The sequence below is a fragment of the Pipistrellus kuhlii genome, unplaced genomic scaffold (genome assembly GCF_014108245.1).
Source record: "Pipistrellus kuhlii isolate mPipKuh1 unplaced genomic scaffold, mPipKuh1.p scaffold_m20_p_10, whole genome shotgun sequence".
NCBI classification, from domain to species: domain Eukaryota; kingdom Metazoa; phylum Chordata; class Mammalia; order Chiroptera; family Vespertilionidae; genus Pipistrellus; species Pipistrellus kuhlii.
The window spans coordinates 28,082,468-28,102,959 of NW_023425405.1; the positions used below are offsets into that span (position 1 = coordinate 28,082,468).

Below are 20,492 nucleotides of genomic sequence, written 5' to 3' on the forward strand. Positions count from 1 at the left end.
TCAGAGAGTTTCAGTAATTTACTAAGCCTATACAGAGAAAGAGTTGCAAAACTTGAATCCAGCTCTTACTCCAAAGGCCAAACTCATAACCATTATATTGTTAACTTACATTCATTATCTCTTTGATCCTCTTAGCAAACCTGTGAAGTAAGATTGGTGGTCATTATTGCTCCTTATTGACATTCAAATAACTTGTCTCCACTTCAACCTCCAGCCCAGAACTCCCTCACTAGACACCACCAAGGCCTCCCTGCGGTGGTCTGAAAGCCTGCACTGAGCTTGTTCTCACTGTGAGCATGTACTAATCCTCTCTCCCTTTTATGTAGCACCTGAGTCCAAATCAACTAGGGAATCGCAAACCATTGGGGAGATGTGCATCATTCCAGAATCTTGTTCTAGCTCAAGGCATATACATCAGAAAAACAAACAGCTTACTTAAAATGTATCATTCCTAGATTTCTGAATGTTCAAAGGAAAGGAATGGGGGAGATAGCAAAACTATGTTCCTTGATGTGAACAAAAATGGAAGTTTCAGTCAAATGTCTTTTTGAGATTGCTACTGGATACCTAGTAGATGAACAAAAAGGAACATGAAAAACAACAGGAATGTTTGCATTTATACTATCAATACATGATAGAATTTTTAGTTAGTATCGTAAGAAAAATGTTCCTCTGGGCCGAAATGCATCCATACTTTGAAAACTGAAAATATATTGCCTTGATTACTTTTGTTTCTTTAGTGGTGTTTTAAAAGTTTATTGAAGAATGTCAAACAAAAGATGATCCTCTGCCTTAGATATAAAATCATTTGTTCTTGAAAAATGTGTTGGGCACTTATTGTATACATTTCTGAATAAGAAATACAGTCTTGCCCACAGCAGAAAAAAGTTTCAACAGACCATTTTTTTGAAATACACAAATGCATTTTAAAAATATTTAGATAATTCTCAATTCCATATTCAATACATTAAGAGTTAAAGGTAAGAATATCTCTTTTGTTTTGGTTAACAACATAATATAACCTAACCGTGAAAAAAAAATGTATATATATATATATATATATATATATATATATATATATTATATATATATATATATATATATATATATATATATGTGTGTGTGTGTGTGTGTGTGTGTGTGTGTGTGTTTCAGCTTTCTTTGAAGCAAGATAGTTATATAAGGTAATAAATGCTCAGGTATGATCTGAGTATTTTATACATTAGATTAATATAAGAAAATCATTGGTGATTGTGAGAAAGCACTATAATAATAAAATTAATTGAATCATTAAAAGCCTAAAAATACACCTTGTGTACTGAATAAGACTTTCTGGAAAATGCTGATAATAATTTAAATGTTTGAATGCTCAAAAATATACTGCAAAAATTTATCCTATGTAAGAATTTAGGACCAAAATGCCATATTAAAATATTAAAATAGCTTTGAAGAAATCATATATTCTATCAGCTAAAGTTATCACTTACAAGTATTTAGTATTAACACTCATGACAATTCTTTGGTCAATGTTGGTATTTGATCAACATGGAAATGCCCCATTTTGACAATTGAAGTGACTTTTATAAAATAAAATAAAAATAAAATTAAGTCCAGCTCTCCCGGGTTTGGCTCAGTGGACAGAGTATCAGCCTGTGGACTAAAGGGTCCCAGGTTTGATTCTGATCAAGGGCACATGCCTGGGTTACTGGCTCAATTCCCAGTAGTGGGAGTGCCTGAGGCAGCAGATCAATGGTTCTCTCTCATCATTGATGTTTCTCTCTCTCTCTCCTGCCCCCCTTTTTCTCTCTGAAATCAATAAAAATACATTAAAGAAAAAGAAAGCCCCAAACACATTATTTTCAAAATGAAGCTCACATTAAATAAAAGCTTCCTGAGTCATGCAGGCAAATCATACTTTTAGAACAGGTTCAACCCTGAACGCAGTGACCAGTTGCTTGTAAATTGAAAAGCAAGTATACTTGCTTCTTCTCCTCACTAATCTGAATGTTTCTGGAATGATCCCCAGAGGGAGAACTGGAATGAATATGCTCCACAGATCAATTAGAATCATTGAGTTCAGATACTCAATGCCTCTGAACTTGTCCGTGACCCCCAAAGGAGGTGAATTAAACCTCTGACTCTCAACTTACTAAGCAGGTAAAAATGCAGAAACTAGCTGCTGGACAACAGAGTAGCTTTGTCTTCTGGTTGCCCAAGAATTTGTGGAGCCAGCTCATACTGGTTAGATAAAATCAGTGACTTTGGATAGTCAGAAATGAAGTTCTTTGGTCACTGGAAACCTTCCCTTCTTCTCTTTTGCTAACATACAGGACAGACCTGTCAGCCAGGGAGAACGGATGTCTCTGAGCCACGTGGCACTTTAAAACTTCCTTCCCAGCAGCTGGAGGAACAGGGGAATTTCCTCAAAGTATCCCTGCAGCTGCAGGATTTGGACGCTTTGGAAGTCAGGCTGGTGGTGATCTCAGAGGCAACCCTTTGGACAGGACTTCATATATTCAGAGAATTTGAAACAAAAACTTCCCTACTACAGCCTGCTGGGACATCAGTATCCTTTATCATTGGATAATGGAGCTAATTCATAATCAAAGGCCAGTAATCTTACATTGGAGCTACCAAGCAACTTATTTATAAATCATATGGAATTATCTCCAGCAGTTTTATTCTATATTAATGTACAAAACAAAACTTTTACAGACAAATCCTCCAAGGTGCAAAATATCCATCTATCATAACCTAACAGTTTAGCTTTTAAGTCCATTGCAAAATGCATTACTTTAGAGCAGTGTTTCCCAAAGTGTGATACGTGTACCCCCAGGGGTACAGGAAGAGTTTGGTGGGGATATGCACTGCACCTTGCTTAGCTGTGCCTAATTCTATGTTCTCATGAGTACGAGGGGTACTCAGTGTTACGAAAATTATAGAAGGGATACACATATGTCAAAAGTTTGGGAAACACTGCTTTAGAGTATGGATGTCACAAACATGTTTTCATAGGGACTCAACAGTTCCTGATCATCTTCTTAGAACCACAAAATGGTAGCAGAGGAGGTTCCTTATGAAGTAATAGTAGGAGATTCTTAAGGATAGGATAAACAGTTTACCAATCTTCTTCCCCCATAATTTTGATAAATTTAGAAAACTTAGATCCATTTTTCTCACAGTCCTTGGTCTTCATCTGCCATCCTTCCTTCAAGTTTTCTGCTTATCTTTCTAACAGAACTTAACAGTATTAGAAGCCTATATTTTTTAACTTGCTCTCTTATACTGGTAAATAAGCAAGTTAATAATTATTCAAGTGTCACTTTATATATATATATATATATATATATATATGGGAAAATGGCTACTGGTGCCTTCCTTTTTGTTAAGTTTTAAGACCTTGCTGCTGTAATATATCTAGGCCTTCAACACATTTCTTTAATGGTGAACTATGACTTACATTGAAACTTAAGCATGGTTGGAAAATAACATACAAAGTTGGCTTTCAATATCTCAGCACCAAAGCGACTGTACATGGAAAAGGTTAATTCTTATTGAGCACTAGAAATGTTTATCAGCCTGCCTTTCCTTTTATCTCCGTTTTAACTTAACTGAGTATTTCTTTACATGGCTTTGTTTGTGCTCTCAACCCTTTGGTGTGCCTGCTTAACTGAATCGGAGGGCTGGACGGGGAGGCCACGACTTACCAATAAGATTTAATTATGAGTGCAGATATGAACAAGATTTAGACTATTAAGCCTTGCACTTCAAAAAAACTTTTAACATATTTTGCCTTTAAATCTTTTATCACCTGCAAAAATTAATTAAGTGCAGATGTAGCAGGCTCGCTCTGGATGCCAGGGTTCATTTCCTGTCTATGCTTTGTCAGACAACCTATTACACCTCCTCATGAACTGGAGGCAAACCGAAAACGGGGCTCATAAATCACCGGTCAGCTCTCCTTCGCCCTTTCCTGGGCTGGTCCTTTTGTATGGGGCAGATCTCCAGCTCATTATTCATGGATACACTATAGACAACATGCCAAGTGTCATCTGCATTTAAACAAACCATTTGTTAAACAAATTATAACTGTATTGTGTAAGAATGGATCACGTTAAAACGCAAGACTAATCTAATGCTTGTGACTTTTAATCGCTCGGGGTCCCTGCCGGAGTCATCCCAAACTGGCATCCGTGATCCGAGCTCTTTTCAGAAAGAATGACATGCTGACTTGTTTTAATAATACCACTGTTGCACAACAAGCAACATGATTGCTAACCAAGGGAAGTGGCCAATTGGTTACCAAAGCAACAGCATTCTTTCCAGCACATCTGACTGCTTAAAGTCTATATTCTGTAGGGAAAAGTAAATTCAGGTTCTGTTGGGTTATTTTAACTGTGGAAGTATCAATTCATTTAAGGATCATAAAAGTTGCCCTGATCTGCGCCTTCTTCTCATTAAATTGCAGTTAACACCATGAAAGTGAAACGTGAATGTTTATGGTTTCAGAACTGCAATCCTGAATTTAATGAGTTTCCACATTCAAAGGAAACCCGCCCTTCAGTTGTTTGCAAGTGCTAAAAGCAAGACAACCTAACAGAGAAATACAAATGCACTCCCTTTTATCTCAAGTCATTGAAAATGCAGCTCTGGCCAGGAATACATACCAGATCTACAATCAATATCTTGCTTATATTTAGTTGGTCTCTCAAGTATTTGGCGGTAATTGCAACTGAATTAAAAAAGCAGAACCCCCTGCGGAATAGAGAAGAACAGAGAAATAAGAAAGCAAATCAGCCGGGAAAACCATTATAAATAATGTTCAGAGCATTTTTTAAAATGCTATATGATCTCTGAAGCCATAAATCTGCTTCTGGGAGTACCTCGCGAGGTTTTTCATTCCATCTGCTAACAATTAGAGGCTTCAGAGACATGCACGGGGCAGGTGACTGCCAGGAACCGTGGCGCTCGGAGATGGGTAGCGGTCCCTGGTACTTACATGGCTGTGGATTCTTCCGCGTGATGGCCTGGGGGCCTCACAACAGCAAAGCCGTTCTGTAAGAACAAGAGAAGTTTCCAACCATCAGATATGGGAGGACTGTGTGGATACCCACGTATGAGAGCACCAAGACACACACACACACAGAGACTGAAGTCGGTGGAGGTTTTGGAGCTTGTTTTCTTGTCCCATTACCATTTCATAAAATGAACAAGAAATAATAGGAATGGTCACATTTTCTCCTATGGTCCCTCAAGAAGGCGGCTCCCACAGAGCCAAGGGGTTTGGGAGTTGTACCTAGCTGGCAGATGTGCACGTCAGTTGTTAGACCAGCATAATACCCTTTCAGAACAACTTCTCATTTTAGGACACCAACATCCCACAGAGGGAGGAGAAAGTCACTCTTGGAGTAGGTTTGGGTCAAAGTTCGGAAAAACCAGGGCAGATCCAAAGTGAAAATTCTTTCGCTGGATCCCCTCAATAGTTCTTTCCACTCCGGTGTCAGCGAAATGATAGATTTACACTCACACACTCACACACACACACACACACACACACACACACACACACACACAAGAAACCCCAGAAAGGTGAAAAAGAGAACAATGGAGAGCCCATATTTCTTCCAGTCTATAAATTTGGCTTGGATGACTGCCAAGACTTGCAACTTTATTGGATTCTCTAAGTCAATTTCTAGCCCACGTTCTGGAATTTTATAAAGAATTCCAGGGCTGAGTAGCAATCACATCTATTCCTGATCAAGGAATGCCGTAACCTCCAGACGAAGGCGTTGGAATGCATCACGCGGGAAGCCGAGGTAACTCCAGCATGAAGGCAGGCAGGGGTCTATAAATCCTCGCAGAGTCGGCATGCTCAGGAAAGTTGGGTTGCTTGACGTGAAAAGAACATCATTTATCAGGTGGTTCACACCACCTTTCACTTAACTATGATTCAAGTAACTTGCTCAAAAGACTTGTTTCTTTAATATACAAACCTAAAACTTCTGAAATAATTGTACTAGAGCCCACGAATATTTTTTCCAAATCTTGCTACAAACACAAAGATAATATCAGGAAAAATTATCTATTCATTAGGACTTTAAGTATACATACATTCTTCTAGAACAGTGGTTCTCAACCTTTCTTATGCTTCAACCGTTTAATATAGTTCCTCATGTTTTGGTGATCCCCAACCATAAAATTATTTTCCTTGGTACTTTATAACTATAATTTTGCTACTGTTATGCATCATAAATATCTGTGTTTTCCAATGGTCTTGGGCTCTATAGCAGTGGGTCGCTACCCACAGATTGAGAACCACTAGCAGGGTCGCCTAAGACCATTGGAAAACAGATATTTACATTACGATGCATAACAGCAGCAAAATTACAGTCATGAAGTAGCAACAAAAATAATTTTATGGCTGGGGGTCACCACAACATGAGGAACTGTATTAAAGGGTTGCGGCTTTAGAAAGGTTGAGAACCACTGTTCTAGAATGTTTTGGTAATCAACACACATGAGTTAATTTGTTATATATTTTGATGAGCACATATATACTGATTAACTCAGAAGCAAATTAGAAGTCAAAAAACACAAAATCAATTATTAATCTACAAGTGGTGATATATTCCCTATTCTTCTTCTTAAGGTACTTTCTGTCTCTCTGATATATATATATATTGTGTGTGTATATATATATATATATATATATATATATATATATATATTATATGATAAATATGAAATAAATTAAATGGCTTATGAGACTAGATAATTCAGTAAAGATTCAGATTAGTGCAATATATTTTATTAGAGTAAACAGGATGAAAATAATAACAAATATAATAAAGATAATATAATTAGCATGTAACAATCTTACAATTAAACTAGAGGCTCAGTGCACATTTGTGCATTAGGGTTGGGGGGAGGGTCCCTCGGCCTGGCCTGTGCCCTTTCGCAGTCTGGGAGCCCTCAGGGAATGTCTCTGTGGGGAGCAGGCCTAAGCAGGCTGTCAGACATCTTTAGCGCTGCAGCGGAGGTGAGATGGGCACCACTGCTGCACTCCCCAGCCTTCATCCTGGCTTCTGGTTCCCTTGCGGGAGCACATTGACCACCAGGGAGCAGTTCCTGCTTTGAGTGTCTGCCCCCTGGTGGTCAGTGGGCATCATAGCGACCTGTCAATCTGCCTTTGTTTGATTTGCATATTACCCTTTTATTATATAGGATTAACATTAAAAATTATATTGTACTATTCAATTTAAAGTACTATCCTTTATGGGTAAAGGGCATTTCTAGAAGTACAAAGAAAAAAATGCAGGGATTAATAACCATAAGAAAAATATTCAACTTATATTAGTAATCAAATAAAAGCAGATGAGAAGCCCAATAGAAAGACATTTTTTTCCAACCAGCAAACTGGAATTTTAAAAAATATAGTAAGCTGACAATGGTCTTGCACCTTATAGACTCCTAAGTGCTGCTTACAGAAGGGTAATTTATTATTGCCTTTCTGAAAAAGAACCTACCCCTAGGTATCTAGAGCCTTAAAATATTTATATAACTTTTGAATATACACATAACGTAAGAATAAGTAATCTGCCTAAAGGATTTTTTCCCTAAAGGTATTATTAACTGTAGACAAGTATTTATTTAAAAGATAATGTTTTATTTACAATAGGAAAAATGGGAATTATCTAAGTTAACTAATAAAAGAAGAATGTTTATGTGAATTATTCTACATCTATACCACAGAAAATTAGGCAGTCATTAAAATGTTATTATAAATATTTAGTGAACATAAATACTTATCAATTTTAGAAGTATCAGTGTTAAAAATAATATATACAGTATGATATATCTAAATGACAGTATTATGCGGGTTATTTTTAATTGCTAATTTCATGTCTTTTCCAAATGGTTTTACAACAAACATTATTTCACATTAGAAAAAAAAAGCATAGAACAAATAGAAAGTGGAGAAGTAGATTTTAATGGGTCTTAGAAAGTGTGGTGCTCAAAAAGGCTGAAAAATGATGTGCAGGGTATTCTGGGCAGGAGGGAAAGCATGAACAATGGCTCAGAAGAAGGGATTTTGAAAATTATTATGTACAGAAAAACAAACAATATAAATAAAGATCATGTTAAAGAACAAAATGGAAGTGAAATCATGTAGGTCTATAGAGAACAAATAAATAGAATTTGAATTCCGTCTTCCTTTTTTTCTCTTACAACCAAATTCCTTGAACAAAGAAAGAGTCTGCCTTTCACTTTATAGTATTCCCCAGTAACCGCCACCATACTGCTAAACTGCTTCTGAACCTGCTTCATTTGGGTTAGAAAAGTGTCTTCTTTTTACCAATAACAATCTTTTTTCTCAGTCATCATGAGCTACCTAAACCCTGCCTTTTCTATGTCTTTTCTGAATACCCCCTTACAGGCGTCCTCAAACTTTTTAAAGTGGGGGCCAGATCACGGTCCCTCGGAGAGCTGGAGGGCCGGACTATATGAACTACTAATTCCTACTGTAACACCTCGGCTGCGCTCACTGCCCAAAAAACCTGGCGGGCAGGATCAGACTCCTCTGCAGGCCGCATGTGGCCCGCGGGCCATAGTTTGAAGACCCCTGCACCTGGCAAGGCTGCTTCTCCTGTAATCTACCTGCTCAAGTGGTAGCTCCTCCCTCTCTGATACCTCACACACCTGCCTGCAGCAGGTGGAGCTGCTTTTCTCCTTGTTCCTCAGGGCTCTGAGAGCATAAGCCCCACTGCACCCCCATCTCCCCATAATCCTCTTTTGTATAAAGGATTATGTAGATCACCCAGGAAGAGAGAAGACAACCCAATAAGATGGCAGATGGCGCTCTGGGTCAGCCTGCTCCCTTTACCACCTGTTATACTAGTATCTACCTCATCACCTGCAGTTAGGAATCCATCCCCTCCTAATTTTCCACTATAATTTATGTTAAGTTCCCAATTATATTTATTTTATTAAGATTTAAATATGCTTAAGTTTTTGCCATCTTGAAAATAAAATTACATATTAACAAAGATACTACAAATATATTCATCCTTAGCCCCATGGATCCCTCCAAGGACCATTCTTTTCATCCCCTTTTGCAACCAAAATTCTTCAAAGGATGGTCTACCTTGCTTATTCATTTCTCCTTTTCTTCTCCTCTGCCTTAGTCACCAATCTCTACTTTCTCCTATGGTCTCCATGTTTCCAAATCCAATGACATTTTTATGGTCTCAGCCTATTTGGCTCCTCATTAACTTTCAACATATATGTTAGCTACACCTTCCATATTAAACACTCTTCTCTTGGTTTCTATGGCTACATATTCTCCTACTTTCCTTATGTCTCTTTTTCCTTCCTAACCAGTCTCCCTTGAAGGCTCACACTCCTCAGCCTGTTCATTAAATACTGATGTTATTCAATACATCATCTTGGACGTCTCCTTTCTTTCTACCCTTACTTCCTAGGCAATGCCACCACTCTCATGTATTCAATTACCACCTATCACCAGATACTTCACAGATATTTATTTCCGGGATGAATACTCCACTGAGCACCAGACCAAAATATCAGCCCATGTAGTCAATATTTGTAGTTGGATATTCCAAAATCACTTCAAATTCAACATATCTTTTCCCAGCCTTCTCTAACTTACCAATGTTACCATGATTCATCCACTCTCTGAAATCAGGAACTTGTTATCCTGAGTTATTCTTAATGGCTCCTCTCCCTGGCCTTCCTCCATCTCATTTTAATTCTTGACCAATTCCTATCGATTTTGCTTCCAAATGCCACTCATATCTATTATATGTACTTATATCTGTATCCACCCCTTGAATATTTTGCCTTCTGAATTTCTGTCTTTCTCTCCATCAGCTGCCAGTATTTACTCTTAGTGATTTTAATGTCCACACAGACACTTCATTCAATACCTTGTTTTCTCAGTTCTCTGACTTCTCACCTTCAATAAATTTATCTTCTGTTTATAGTCATATTCCTTGACCTTACCATTACCTGTAAAACAACTCCCCCATAATTCAATCTCAAACATCTATCTTTCCTACTATCCTATTTTCCATCTAATGCCTCAAGTTCCTTGAGACTTCCAATCAAATGATCTTACTTAACTTGATTTGTCATTTACCCACCACCATGTTCACTTCCCTCCTCTCTGGACTTCAGGGTCTAGTATATTCACTTCCTTATATGTACTTTCAGACACTCTCTCCCTTTTACCCTCCAACATACACCTCTAGTCTTTCACAGTCTGCTCTGGCTACATAGTGAGATACCACAGGCTGGGTGTCATAAATAAATACATTTATTTCTCTAGCTCTGGAGACTGGAAGTCGAGATTGAGGTCTAACAGGGTTCGGTCTCTGTTGAGTGCACTCTTCCTGGTTTGCAGATGTTTGCCTTTTCCTTGGAGCCCTCACATGGCCTGTCTTCTGATGCACTTGCAAAACTGGGAGAGGGAGAGGGAAAAGGAAAGGGAGAAGTAGGAGGTAGGAGGACACTCTGGTGTCTCTTACTCTTCTTATAAAAACAACAACCCTATCAGATTAGGGTCCCATCCTTATGACCTCATGCAACCTTTATCACTTTCATACAGACCCTATCTCCAAATGGGACTTCAACATATAAATTTGGGTGGACACAAATCTCTAGTCCACAACATGCTTTGTCCCATTTTCCTTCAATATATTTCCCTGTTAAAATTACAACACTGATTAAGAGCAACTCACATCTGCTCTGTTCCTGCACGTAAGCATATATATATATATAAAAGGAATATAGCCAGTCTTCCTTTAAATTCATGATTACAAACCTCAAGCAGGTTCTTCAGGACACCCAGAAATCACACTGTATTTTGTAGTCAATTAACTCTTCTTTCAGAAGAATATTTTTATCTTCTCCTTTTTCAAATCTCCATTAACCCTTGCTCAATCTTTACCCCATGGTGATGACTTGGCTTCTTATTCCACTTAGAAAATAAAAGCAATTAGAATAAAATTTCCTCATCTTTCCATAATAAAATCTACCCTTCTTTCTGAAAGCATAACTGCATAGCATAGAAAGTCTGTGTGATAAACTGATAAGTGATTGTATTACTTTGTTATTGTTTTATTCAATAAACCATTCCCTGATCCTAAGAGCCATTAATTCCCCTGAGTATTTAATGCCCCCCCCCCCCTGACCTATTCAAGGACACCTCACCTACAGTTTTCCCCTCTCTCTCTGGTACCATCAGTGTTTTCTTAGATTGGATTGTTGCCACCAGAGTAAAAAACATATAAGTATCTCCTCTTAATAAAAACAAACCAAGCTCAGCTGGCAGGGCTAAGTGGTTGAGAGTCAACCTATGAACCAGGAGGTTACAGTTTGATTCCTGGTCAGGGCACATGCCTGTGTTTCAGGCTCAGTCCCCAATGGGGATTGTGCAGGAGGCAGCCAATCAATGATTTGCTCTCATCATTGATGTTTCTACCTCTCCCTTACCCTTCCTCCCTGAAATCAATAAAAAATATTTTTTTAAAATCAAAATAGCCATAACTTGTTTGGCTCAGTGGATAGTGTCAGCCTGCTGACTGAAGAGTCCCAGGTTCAATTCCAGTCAAGAGCATGTACCTTGTTTATGGGTCTATGAACCAGGAAGTCAGGATGTTTCTAACTCTATATCCCTTTCCCTTCTTCTCTGTAAAAAAACCAATAAAAATATATTTAAAAAGAAATCAAAATGACAAATAACAGTATTATACATGGTATGGCAAAAGTAGGTTTACTGTTGTTTGTATAAAAAATATAATATACAAAAATAAACTGTTTTTCTATACTCACAACTGTAAACCTACGTTTGCCCACTTCTGTATTATAATGCTATCATGTAATATATAATACATAACAATCATATTTGCAAATAACAATGTGATAAATAATAAGCTCTAATGTTTTTACTCCTTTAATCCTAACAACATCTGAGGGCAGATAATATTATCCTCATTTCATAAATGAGACAATCCAGTCATAGGAAGATTAAAGAACTTGCTTAAATTTTATAACCAGCACGTGACAGTGCTGAGATTCTATCCTAGACTGGCTGGCACCGGAAGCAGGTGCATTTAATAAAAACAAGCATTTAAGGCTGGCTGCACTATACAACCTGGCTTCTGTCCGCTTAAGCTGCACCTTGTACCACTATCCGGTTTGTTTTCTCCACTCCAGCCTTTGCACATGCGCCTAGCTCAATGTAGAATGTTCTACACTTAGCTCTGCCCTCCTTTTACCTGGAGAACACCTCCTTATCTGCCCATTTCCATTCCAACATAATTTGCCCAGGGTTTCCCTGAGCCGAGGCAAGTCCCAAGCAGGTTCCTTTGTTTATTCTCTTAAAGATTTGCCAACCCGTATTTCTGAGAATGTGTCTTAGTTTATAATGATATACTGGTCACTGAAATTAATTTATTTGTTTTATTATCAATTATTGTGATTTGTGATGTATGATTTATGTCCACACCCCTACTTCCCACACTGGGGTTACCGCTTTATGACTGGGTTTTATCATCTATACTTGCATAGTGCATGGCGCGCAGCCAGAGATCGGTAAAGAATAAAATAGATGTGAATAGATGCTACGCGGCTCTTCTTCCTGTGGCCACTCCTTTGCTCTGACCTTGGCTGCCTTCCTTTTCTCAAGGGTCCCAGCTTTTGCAGGCCTGCTTTTTTTGTGGGAGGTTGCCCTTAAATTTCCTAGCATCTTCTTTCTTGTACATAAAACATTTTATTCCTTACAGTTAAAGGGGTATTTTATTCAATGAACTATTGTAGAAAATGCTTTAAAATAAGATGTTATTTTTTTTTTTTTTTATGGAATTATCTGATTTTCACACTGGATTTTGGAACTCTTGACAAGGAATTTGTTTTGTAATTTTCTGTACCCTTTAATGTCATGTGCAAAGATTTACTGTATATGATATCACTTTAACCAAAATTGTCCTTATCTCAAGAATATTCAAGGAGTGTTTTTGAATGAGCATTTTAAATATATAATTTTCTGTCTTTTAAAATAATTTAATAACCTACTAGCCTCACAAACTATATAAAACTTTATATATAATAATAAAGGATTCAGTGGCTCAGCTTACTTTCTCATCTAATGCTAATAATCATTTATTTTTGTAAAAAAGAGTTTTCTCAAACTTTAGAGTATGTAGGATATTTCCTCCTTTAATTTGTGAACATATCAGAAAAACCTCCAAATGATTTCACACAATTTTAATTTTTTTCTACTTTACTCCATGCAATCTGCTTTATATTTTTTCAAAGTTACGAAGACCAAGCAGTTAAGCTAAACAAATGCATGCTAATGTACTTTTCTGTGAATGTATATCAATTTAATGATGATGTAATTTTTATCTTAGTATTTCAATCTATGAAAAATCTTTTAAGTTTCAGATTCTCTTCAGTCACAAACATCACTAATCACAGGGCTCTGGCAGGATATACCATCACTAAGAGAAACATTAGTGTTTAAAGTACGGAGTGTGCTCAGTTTCTTATTTGTTGTTGTTGGTTACATTAGTGTTATGGATGCTCCTCTTCAAGACAAGGATGTGTTTTCTGATGTCCGAAGGGCTAATGCAAGAGACTATCTCCTCCCCATATATAGCCAAGTGACACCCAAGGAAGGGAGTAGGACTTTGCATGTAAAAATGAATTTGGCCCTAGTTGATTTGGTTCAATGGATAGAGCTTCGGCTTGGGGACAAAAGAGTCCTGGATTCCATTCCAGTCAAGGGCATGCACCTTGACTGCAGGCTCCTCCCCTGTCTAGGCCCTGTTGCAGCACATTCAGGAGGCAACCAAAAAGATGTGTTTCTCTCATATCAATGTTTCTCTCTGTCTTTCCCTCTCTCTTCCACCCTTCCTAAAAATCAATGGGAAAATATCCTTGGGTGAGGATTAACAACAACAAAAAAGGTGAATTTGAACAAGAAGGAAAGGAGTCCAGTCATTCTAGACTAATATGACTATTTGCATAACTGATGACGTTTTCATTTTCTAATCAACTTTACCAAAATGTCAAATATATTTATGAATTCCACAGTCAAACCCTCCCCAGGAAAGTAAAGAATAGGCAGTAAGCACATCACTAGAAGCACTTCAAACGTTCACTGTTCTACTCCACCTGACCAAAGTTCAGATTCCTCTTCATAAACTCTGTTTATTGTCATGACACTGATGGAAACTGAAAATTAGAAAAGTAGAAAAGAATCTTAATATTTTAGTTGTTGCATTCATTAGGATAGCCTCATGGACAGCAGAAATGCATATTTTCTAACATCCCAATGGTCAAGTGGGTAGTCAGTGGATAATAAGGAGCATTACTAATTCCAACTTATAGAGAGTAATTTAGGTTTCAGAAATCATGATAACTATGGCTAATTGCCACTGAGAGAGATGTAGAAAGTGAAAAACATGTATACATTGTTCAACAGAATCAAGCAATATATACAGAATCCAGAAAGAGAAAAGCAAAGATTATTTATAAGCTATTAAAATATTAATTGATGAACTAGAGTTTAAACTACTTATAATATCCAGTAGGACCAATAGCCACTTACTAATTTTGATTGATTTTTTCTTTATGAAAGCATAACTGCATAGTATAGAAAGTCTGTGTGATAAACTGATAAGTGATTGTGTTACTTTGTTAGCAGTAATTGATCCAACTTTTAACTTTTAACTTAATTTGTAAAATGTAATACTAGCTTGGGAAGCTACAAGAATAAAAACAAAGAAATCTGCTCTGTTGAAAATGTTTTTTATATATAACTTCCTACAATCCAAAGAGTAATTGAGCATGACAGACCAGTTGATTCTGTTTTTAAAATTTCTCATTTAGTGCACTGCTAATTTATAACTAAGTAATTTACCTCCCAATGCCTAAGTATTACCAACTAAAGTATTTCTGAATGTACTAAAGTATCACTCCTCAATGAAATATGTATAAAACCAAGAATAGCATGGAAAAACTAGCATCTTGTGGAATGACTATGATGGTTCACTTGACTGAACTTTGCTTCTCTTCCAAATGGTGCCAGTTACACTCATCATCTTGGTATCAGATTCTTTTGGCTTACAAAACTGAAAATAATTCAGTGGCAATTGTTGTGTCCCTGTTCATATCACTGGACATTAAAATTTTAAGGTCAGATCATAAATAAAAGATGAGTGAGTGGTACTCCCCTGCCCTCCCCACCCCCAACTCTGCTAATGAATTGGGGATATAGATGATCAGAAACCAACTCAGGAACAGAGAAAGAGAAACAGATATCAACTCCTCCTTGCTTTCCCAACTTGTTGACCTTGTAGGAGCCTGTGCAACAATTGTCTCCAATTCTACTTTTCAGGAATGGCCTTGGCATAGCAGCATTGTAAATGACCTATTAAATAACCTGCTATCTAAAGTTGACCATTATGGATATGATTCAGCTAATCATTTGTTCAACATGCCTTATAAGGTACTCCCCCCCTTATCCATGGGGATACGTTCTAAGACCCCAGTGGAATTTGAAACTGCAGATGGTACCAATCCCTCTGCATATTGTGTTTTTCTATAATAGTAATTATAATGATGTTATAATAATAGAAAGATAATATACTTATGACATCCTACCTAATAAAAGAATAATATGCAAATTAACCATCTACAAGCCACACCCAACAACCAATCAGAGCGAGTATGAAAATAAACCCAACAAAGATGGCTAGAGCCACAGAGAGCAGGAGGGAGGCTTGGGTTTCCCAGGCAACGTAGGAAGCCAAGCTTTCCGCCTGCCCTTGCTGGCCTAGGCCTCCACTCAAGGCTACAAAGTTTCAATTATAGAAGGTAAACAAATCCAAACAGAAATGGCTGCTGGCCACTGAGCAAGCAGTAGGCTTGGCTCCACTCCAGGCTACAAAATTTCAATTGTAGAAGTTAAATGAATTCCAGATATCAGGGACTCTGCTTGGCTCACCAGGGGCCTTGACTGGCCTGCAAACCACTACAGGTCCCTTGCTCAGGCCTCCCCAAGTCCCAAGGGAACTCCCACCTTGATCTGGGACACCCTTCAGGGCAAACCAGCTGGCCCCCACCTGTGCACTAGGCCTCTATCCTATCTAGGAAAAGAGTAATATGCAGATTGCCCATCACTCCAACACACAATAGCTTCCCCCATGTGATCAAAGATCCTGCCCCCATGTGGACACAAGATGGCCACCACATGATGGCCAGCAGGGGAGGGTAGTTGGGAGGGACCAGGCCTGCAAGGGAGGGCAGTTGGGAGGGACCAGGCCTGAAAGGAAGGGCAGTTGGAGGCAATCAACCCTGCAAGGGAGGGCAGTTAGGGGTGACCAGGCCAGCAGAGGAGGGAAGTTGGGGAGGGAGCTGTTAGACATCAAACAGGCTGGCAAGGGAGCAGTTAGACATCAATCAGGCTGGCATGGGAGTGGTTAGGGGGTGATCAGGCTGGCAGGCAGAAGCGATTAGGGGCAGTCATGAAGGCAGGCAGGCGAGCAGTTGGGAGCCAGCAGTCCTGGATTATGAGAGGGATGTCCAACTACCCGTTTAGACCCGATCTTGGTGGAATAAGGCCTAAACGGGCAGTCGGACATCCCTCGAGGGATCCAGATTGGCGAGGGTACAGGTTGGGCTGAGGGGCACAACCTCCCTCTCCCCACCCCGTGCACAAATTCTGTGCACCAGGCCTCAAATAGTTTATAATCCACTTATAAATTAAACACAGTAAGAGATTAACACTATAATTTAAAAAATAGGATAATTATAGCAATATACTGTAGTAACAAAAAGTTACATGAATGTTCTCTCTCTCCCTCAGAATATCTTATTGTACTGTGCTCACTTTTTCACTTAAAGGAAGCATCTTTGTCACATCCGAATTGCCAGCATCCCTACTCTGGCACTTTGTCACATCCGAATTGCCAGCATCCCTACTCTGGCACTTTGAGGCCATTATTAAGTAAAATATGGGTCATGTGAGCAAAATCTCTGTGATGCCAGGTCAGTGAACCTGACACCCCCGATGGCTAAGTGACTAACAGGTGAGGAGAGAGCACTGCGTTGGCATGCCGCCCAAAGGGATGGTCCCCACCCTATGCAAGAAAGAGCAGGGGGCGTGAGCTGTCTTCTCCTTACTCCCACTGTGCACAATTTAACATTTATCAATTGTTTCTGTTCAGAATTTTTCACTTAGTATTTTTTTATTGCAGTTGACTACAGGTAACTGAAACCACAGGAAGAGAAACTGTGGGCCAGAGGGGATGACTGGGCCAGCTCCCACTGAAAGTTCCTATCAAACAGCGACTGCAGATCCTTGGCATATTCTGAAGTCTCCTCTTCAGCTACATTGATATCTGTGATGAAAAACAGTCCCACAGGATTTCTAAGCTTTATTTTGTTGCAATAAAATCTTATTTAAAAATAAAAGAAGTGCATTGTGTCTACTACACATCATAAATAGTTGGTTTGCCCTACCATGTCAATCTTTAAGAGAGGATGAAATGATATCATCTTTGGGATCTAAAACTGACAAATACTAGACTTTATCCTCTTGCACTCAGTTTCACAAGTCTATAAGAAATGCTGTATACCCTGTTTATTGTTAATTTCATATAAAGTCTAGGTCTGGGATTCTCTGAAATTGAATAGGAATATAAATACTGTACTGAAAAATACTTGAACACTCAGTATCACCCCAAGATATCCGAACCATTTGTAAAATTTTACACTCAAGCCTTCTGGGTCTTCCAAAACTGCAATTCACTGGGATGCATAATATTTTGAAATATACTAATATACTCCTTAAAACCAGTTAACTTTAGTCTTTAAAAGGGGCTTTCTAAATAGACAGTTTGCTTTAGAACCAATGCTGTTCATCTACATCCACTGAGGGGAGGAACATTTCACAAAGAAAGTTTGTTTCTCACATCCTAGAATCTGGGAGGTTAAAGGAAGCAGGGAGATCTGCCAAGAAAAGAATAAGGGACATATGGGAATACCATTTTGTTTCTGTGAGTGAGTGCAAGGGAGCCAGGAAAACAGGAGCCCAGCAATAGCAGTTTAACTGAATGGTGGAACCCAAAGCACAAGCACAGCTGCCAGCCCTTCCTCCGGAAGAATCCAGAAGGATGGAGCTTGATGACTGTGCTGGAGAGCAGTTCTTAGGAAGCCTGGCATCTGTGGCCCCTAATGCCCACAGCTTGGCAGAGATGTGCCTCCAGATAGAAATATACACATTCAAGGAGAACCAGTCTCCTGGTGGGAGGGAGACAAGGCATGTGATGGTGCTTATATTTCATGATGTAAGTTGAGCCTTGAATGAAAATAATAACAATGAAATAACTATGAAGAAGTTTTTGTTTGTTGTGAGTGTGGTGGGGGGAAAGACATCAGGATGTGGATCGTGGTAAAGCAATAACCCACTGAAAGCAATTTGTTTAGTTTATCAACCAGTGGTTTCAGTTGAAAAGATGCCCAAGAATTTAATTCTTTTAACTTTTAAAAACATGACTGGTTTTTGGACCACAATGAGCGAAAAAAATCAGGTATTTTTCATCACATACAAAAGAGCCTTAGTATGAAAACTTTTTGAAAACAAGAAAGTAGGGCAAAAGAGTTTTTGCTTTTTTTCTTTAAGAACCAGAATAAAAACAAAACATTTTAAGACAGATAATCAGTGTCTTCCAAGACTATAATAACACAAAATAATAGCATGACATTATAATAATGGTAATTATACTATGATATTATAATAATAGGAATAAAATAGTAATGACCAAGACCTGAGCACAGATGCTACTGAGGGGGAAAGACTGTATCAATAAATGTCCTTTGGTAAGATCACAGTTGTCATTATACTCACATATTACTATAGCAGTTTTGCATTTAATCAGTGATAATTTCTTGGTATCTTTTGGTATATACATTTACGCATTTAGATACATGAACTTTCAAAAAACCTTTAGAGTAGCAATGTACATTCTATAACTATTGTCAAAATTTCAAAATTTTATGTATACAAGTTTTAACTTTGGCCATACCATTCTTACTATAGTTGTAATTTTATTCTTCCATTAAATTCTAATTCTCCATCACCTTACACTATAACAAAAATAGCTACAAACAATTAAATTGGTCTATTTAGTAAAAAGTAGGCAACTGGCTGGGCTGGCATGATTCAATGATTAAGTATGGACCTATGGACCAAGAGGCCATGATTTGATTCCTGGTCAGGTCCATGCCCGGATTGTAGGCTCGACTCCCCAGTGAGGGGTGTGCAGGAGGCAGCCAATCATTGATGTTTCTCTCTCTCTTTCTCTCCTCTCTCTCTTTCTCCCTCTCTCTCTTCCTTTCTGAAATAAATAAAAAGTAGCTAACTGAATAAAACTTTAACCAAATGAATTAAATTATGTAGTATTACGTACATAACAAGATCATGTAGAAAAAACACCAGATCAATTCATCAACCTTTTTTCATGCTGTGTGTGTGTGTGTGTGTGTGTGTGCACATGCATGCAAAATTTACTGCCATGTAAAATTACAATGATATAGAATACTATGTTCTCCAAGTGTGTTTGATATATACAATTTAGACACTGGTATCAAAAAGCAAAACTCTTGCCTTGGCCAGTATTGCTCAGTTGGTTGGCATATCTTCTCATGCATCATAATGTGGCAAGCTGGATTCCCCATCAGAGCACATACCCAGGTTGTTAGTTTAATCCCCAGTCAGGGCATGTACAAGAGGCAACCAACAGATGTTTGTCTCTCTCATTCCCTACCTTCCTCTTTCTCCAAAACTAATAAAAACATATTTTTAAAGGGCAAAACACTTTTGTAAAGATGGGGAGAAAAAAAGCAGGGAAAAACCTGCATTATAGATTATAAACCAGCAGGTAACAATATAATAGTATCAAAGATAAAAAACAAACAAAGTAGTTGGAAGATTTTTCACTATTATGTAACACTAGAGGCCCAATGCATGAAGATTCGTGCAAGAATGGACCTTCTTTACCCTGGCTGCTGGCACCACTCTCGCTCGGGCTGGAGCCGCCTCTTCACTCTGGCCTGGAGCCGCCTTTCTGCCTTCCCAAGCTGCCCAGACTGTGTTGTTGCCATGGCAACGACGCAAGCTTCCTGCCCCATCCTCACCTGCTTGGCATGTGCCTATGCAAATTAACCCACCATCTTTTATTGGGTTAATTTGCATACTCATTCCAGGTTGGCTGGTGAGTATTGCAAAGGTACGGTCAATTTGCATCTTACTCTTTTATTGGTGTAGATTTGCTCTATACTGCAAATATTATATAAAAAACACAGCAGTAGAAAATCTTGTAAGTAAATGTAAAATTTGAGAGTGGAATTTATTTCAGGAATTATTCCTTCCCATTTAAGTTATTTTAAAACTATCATCAGGA

General features: G+C 38.3%; 1 protein-coding gene across 1 annotated transcript in view; it reads right to left on the reverse strand.

Annotated features, from left to right (window-relative positions):
- Positions 1 to 20,492, reverse strand: part of HDAC9 (histone deacetylase 9) — an 817,093-nt gene that overhangs the window by 153,829 nt on the left and 642,772 nt on the right. Inside the window, exons 19-20 of the mRNA XM_036429233.2 lie at positions 5,000 to 5,055; positions 4,668 to 4,755 (exon numbers count right to left, since the gene is read on the reverse strand). Of these exons, the coding sequence (XP_036285126.2) occupies positions 4,668 to 4,755; positions 5,000 to 5,055 (144 nt within the window). The remainder of the gene's footprint in view (positions 1 to 4,667; positions 4,756 to 4,999; positions 5,056 to 20,492) is intronic.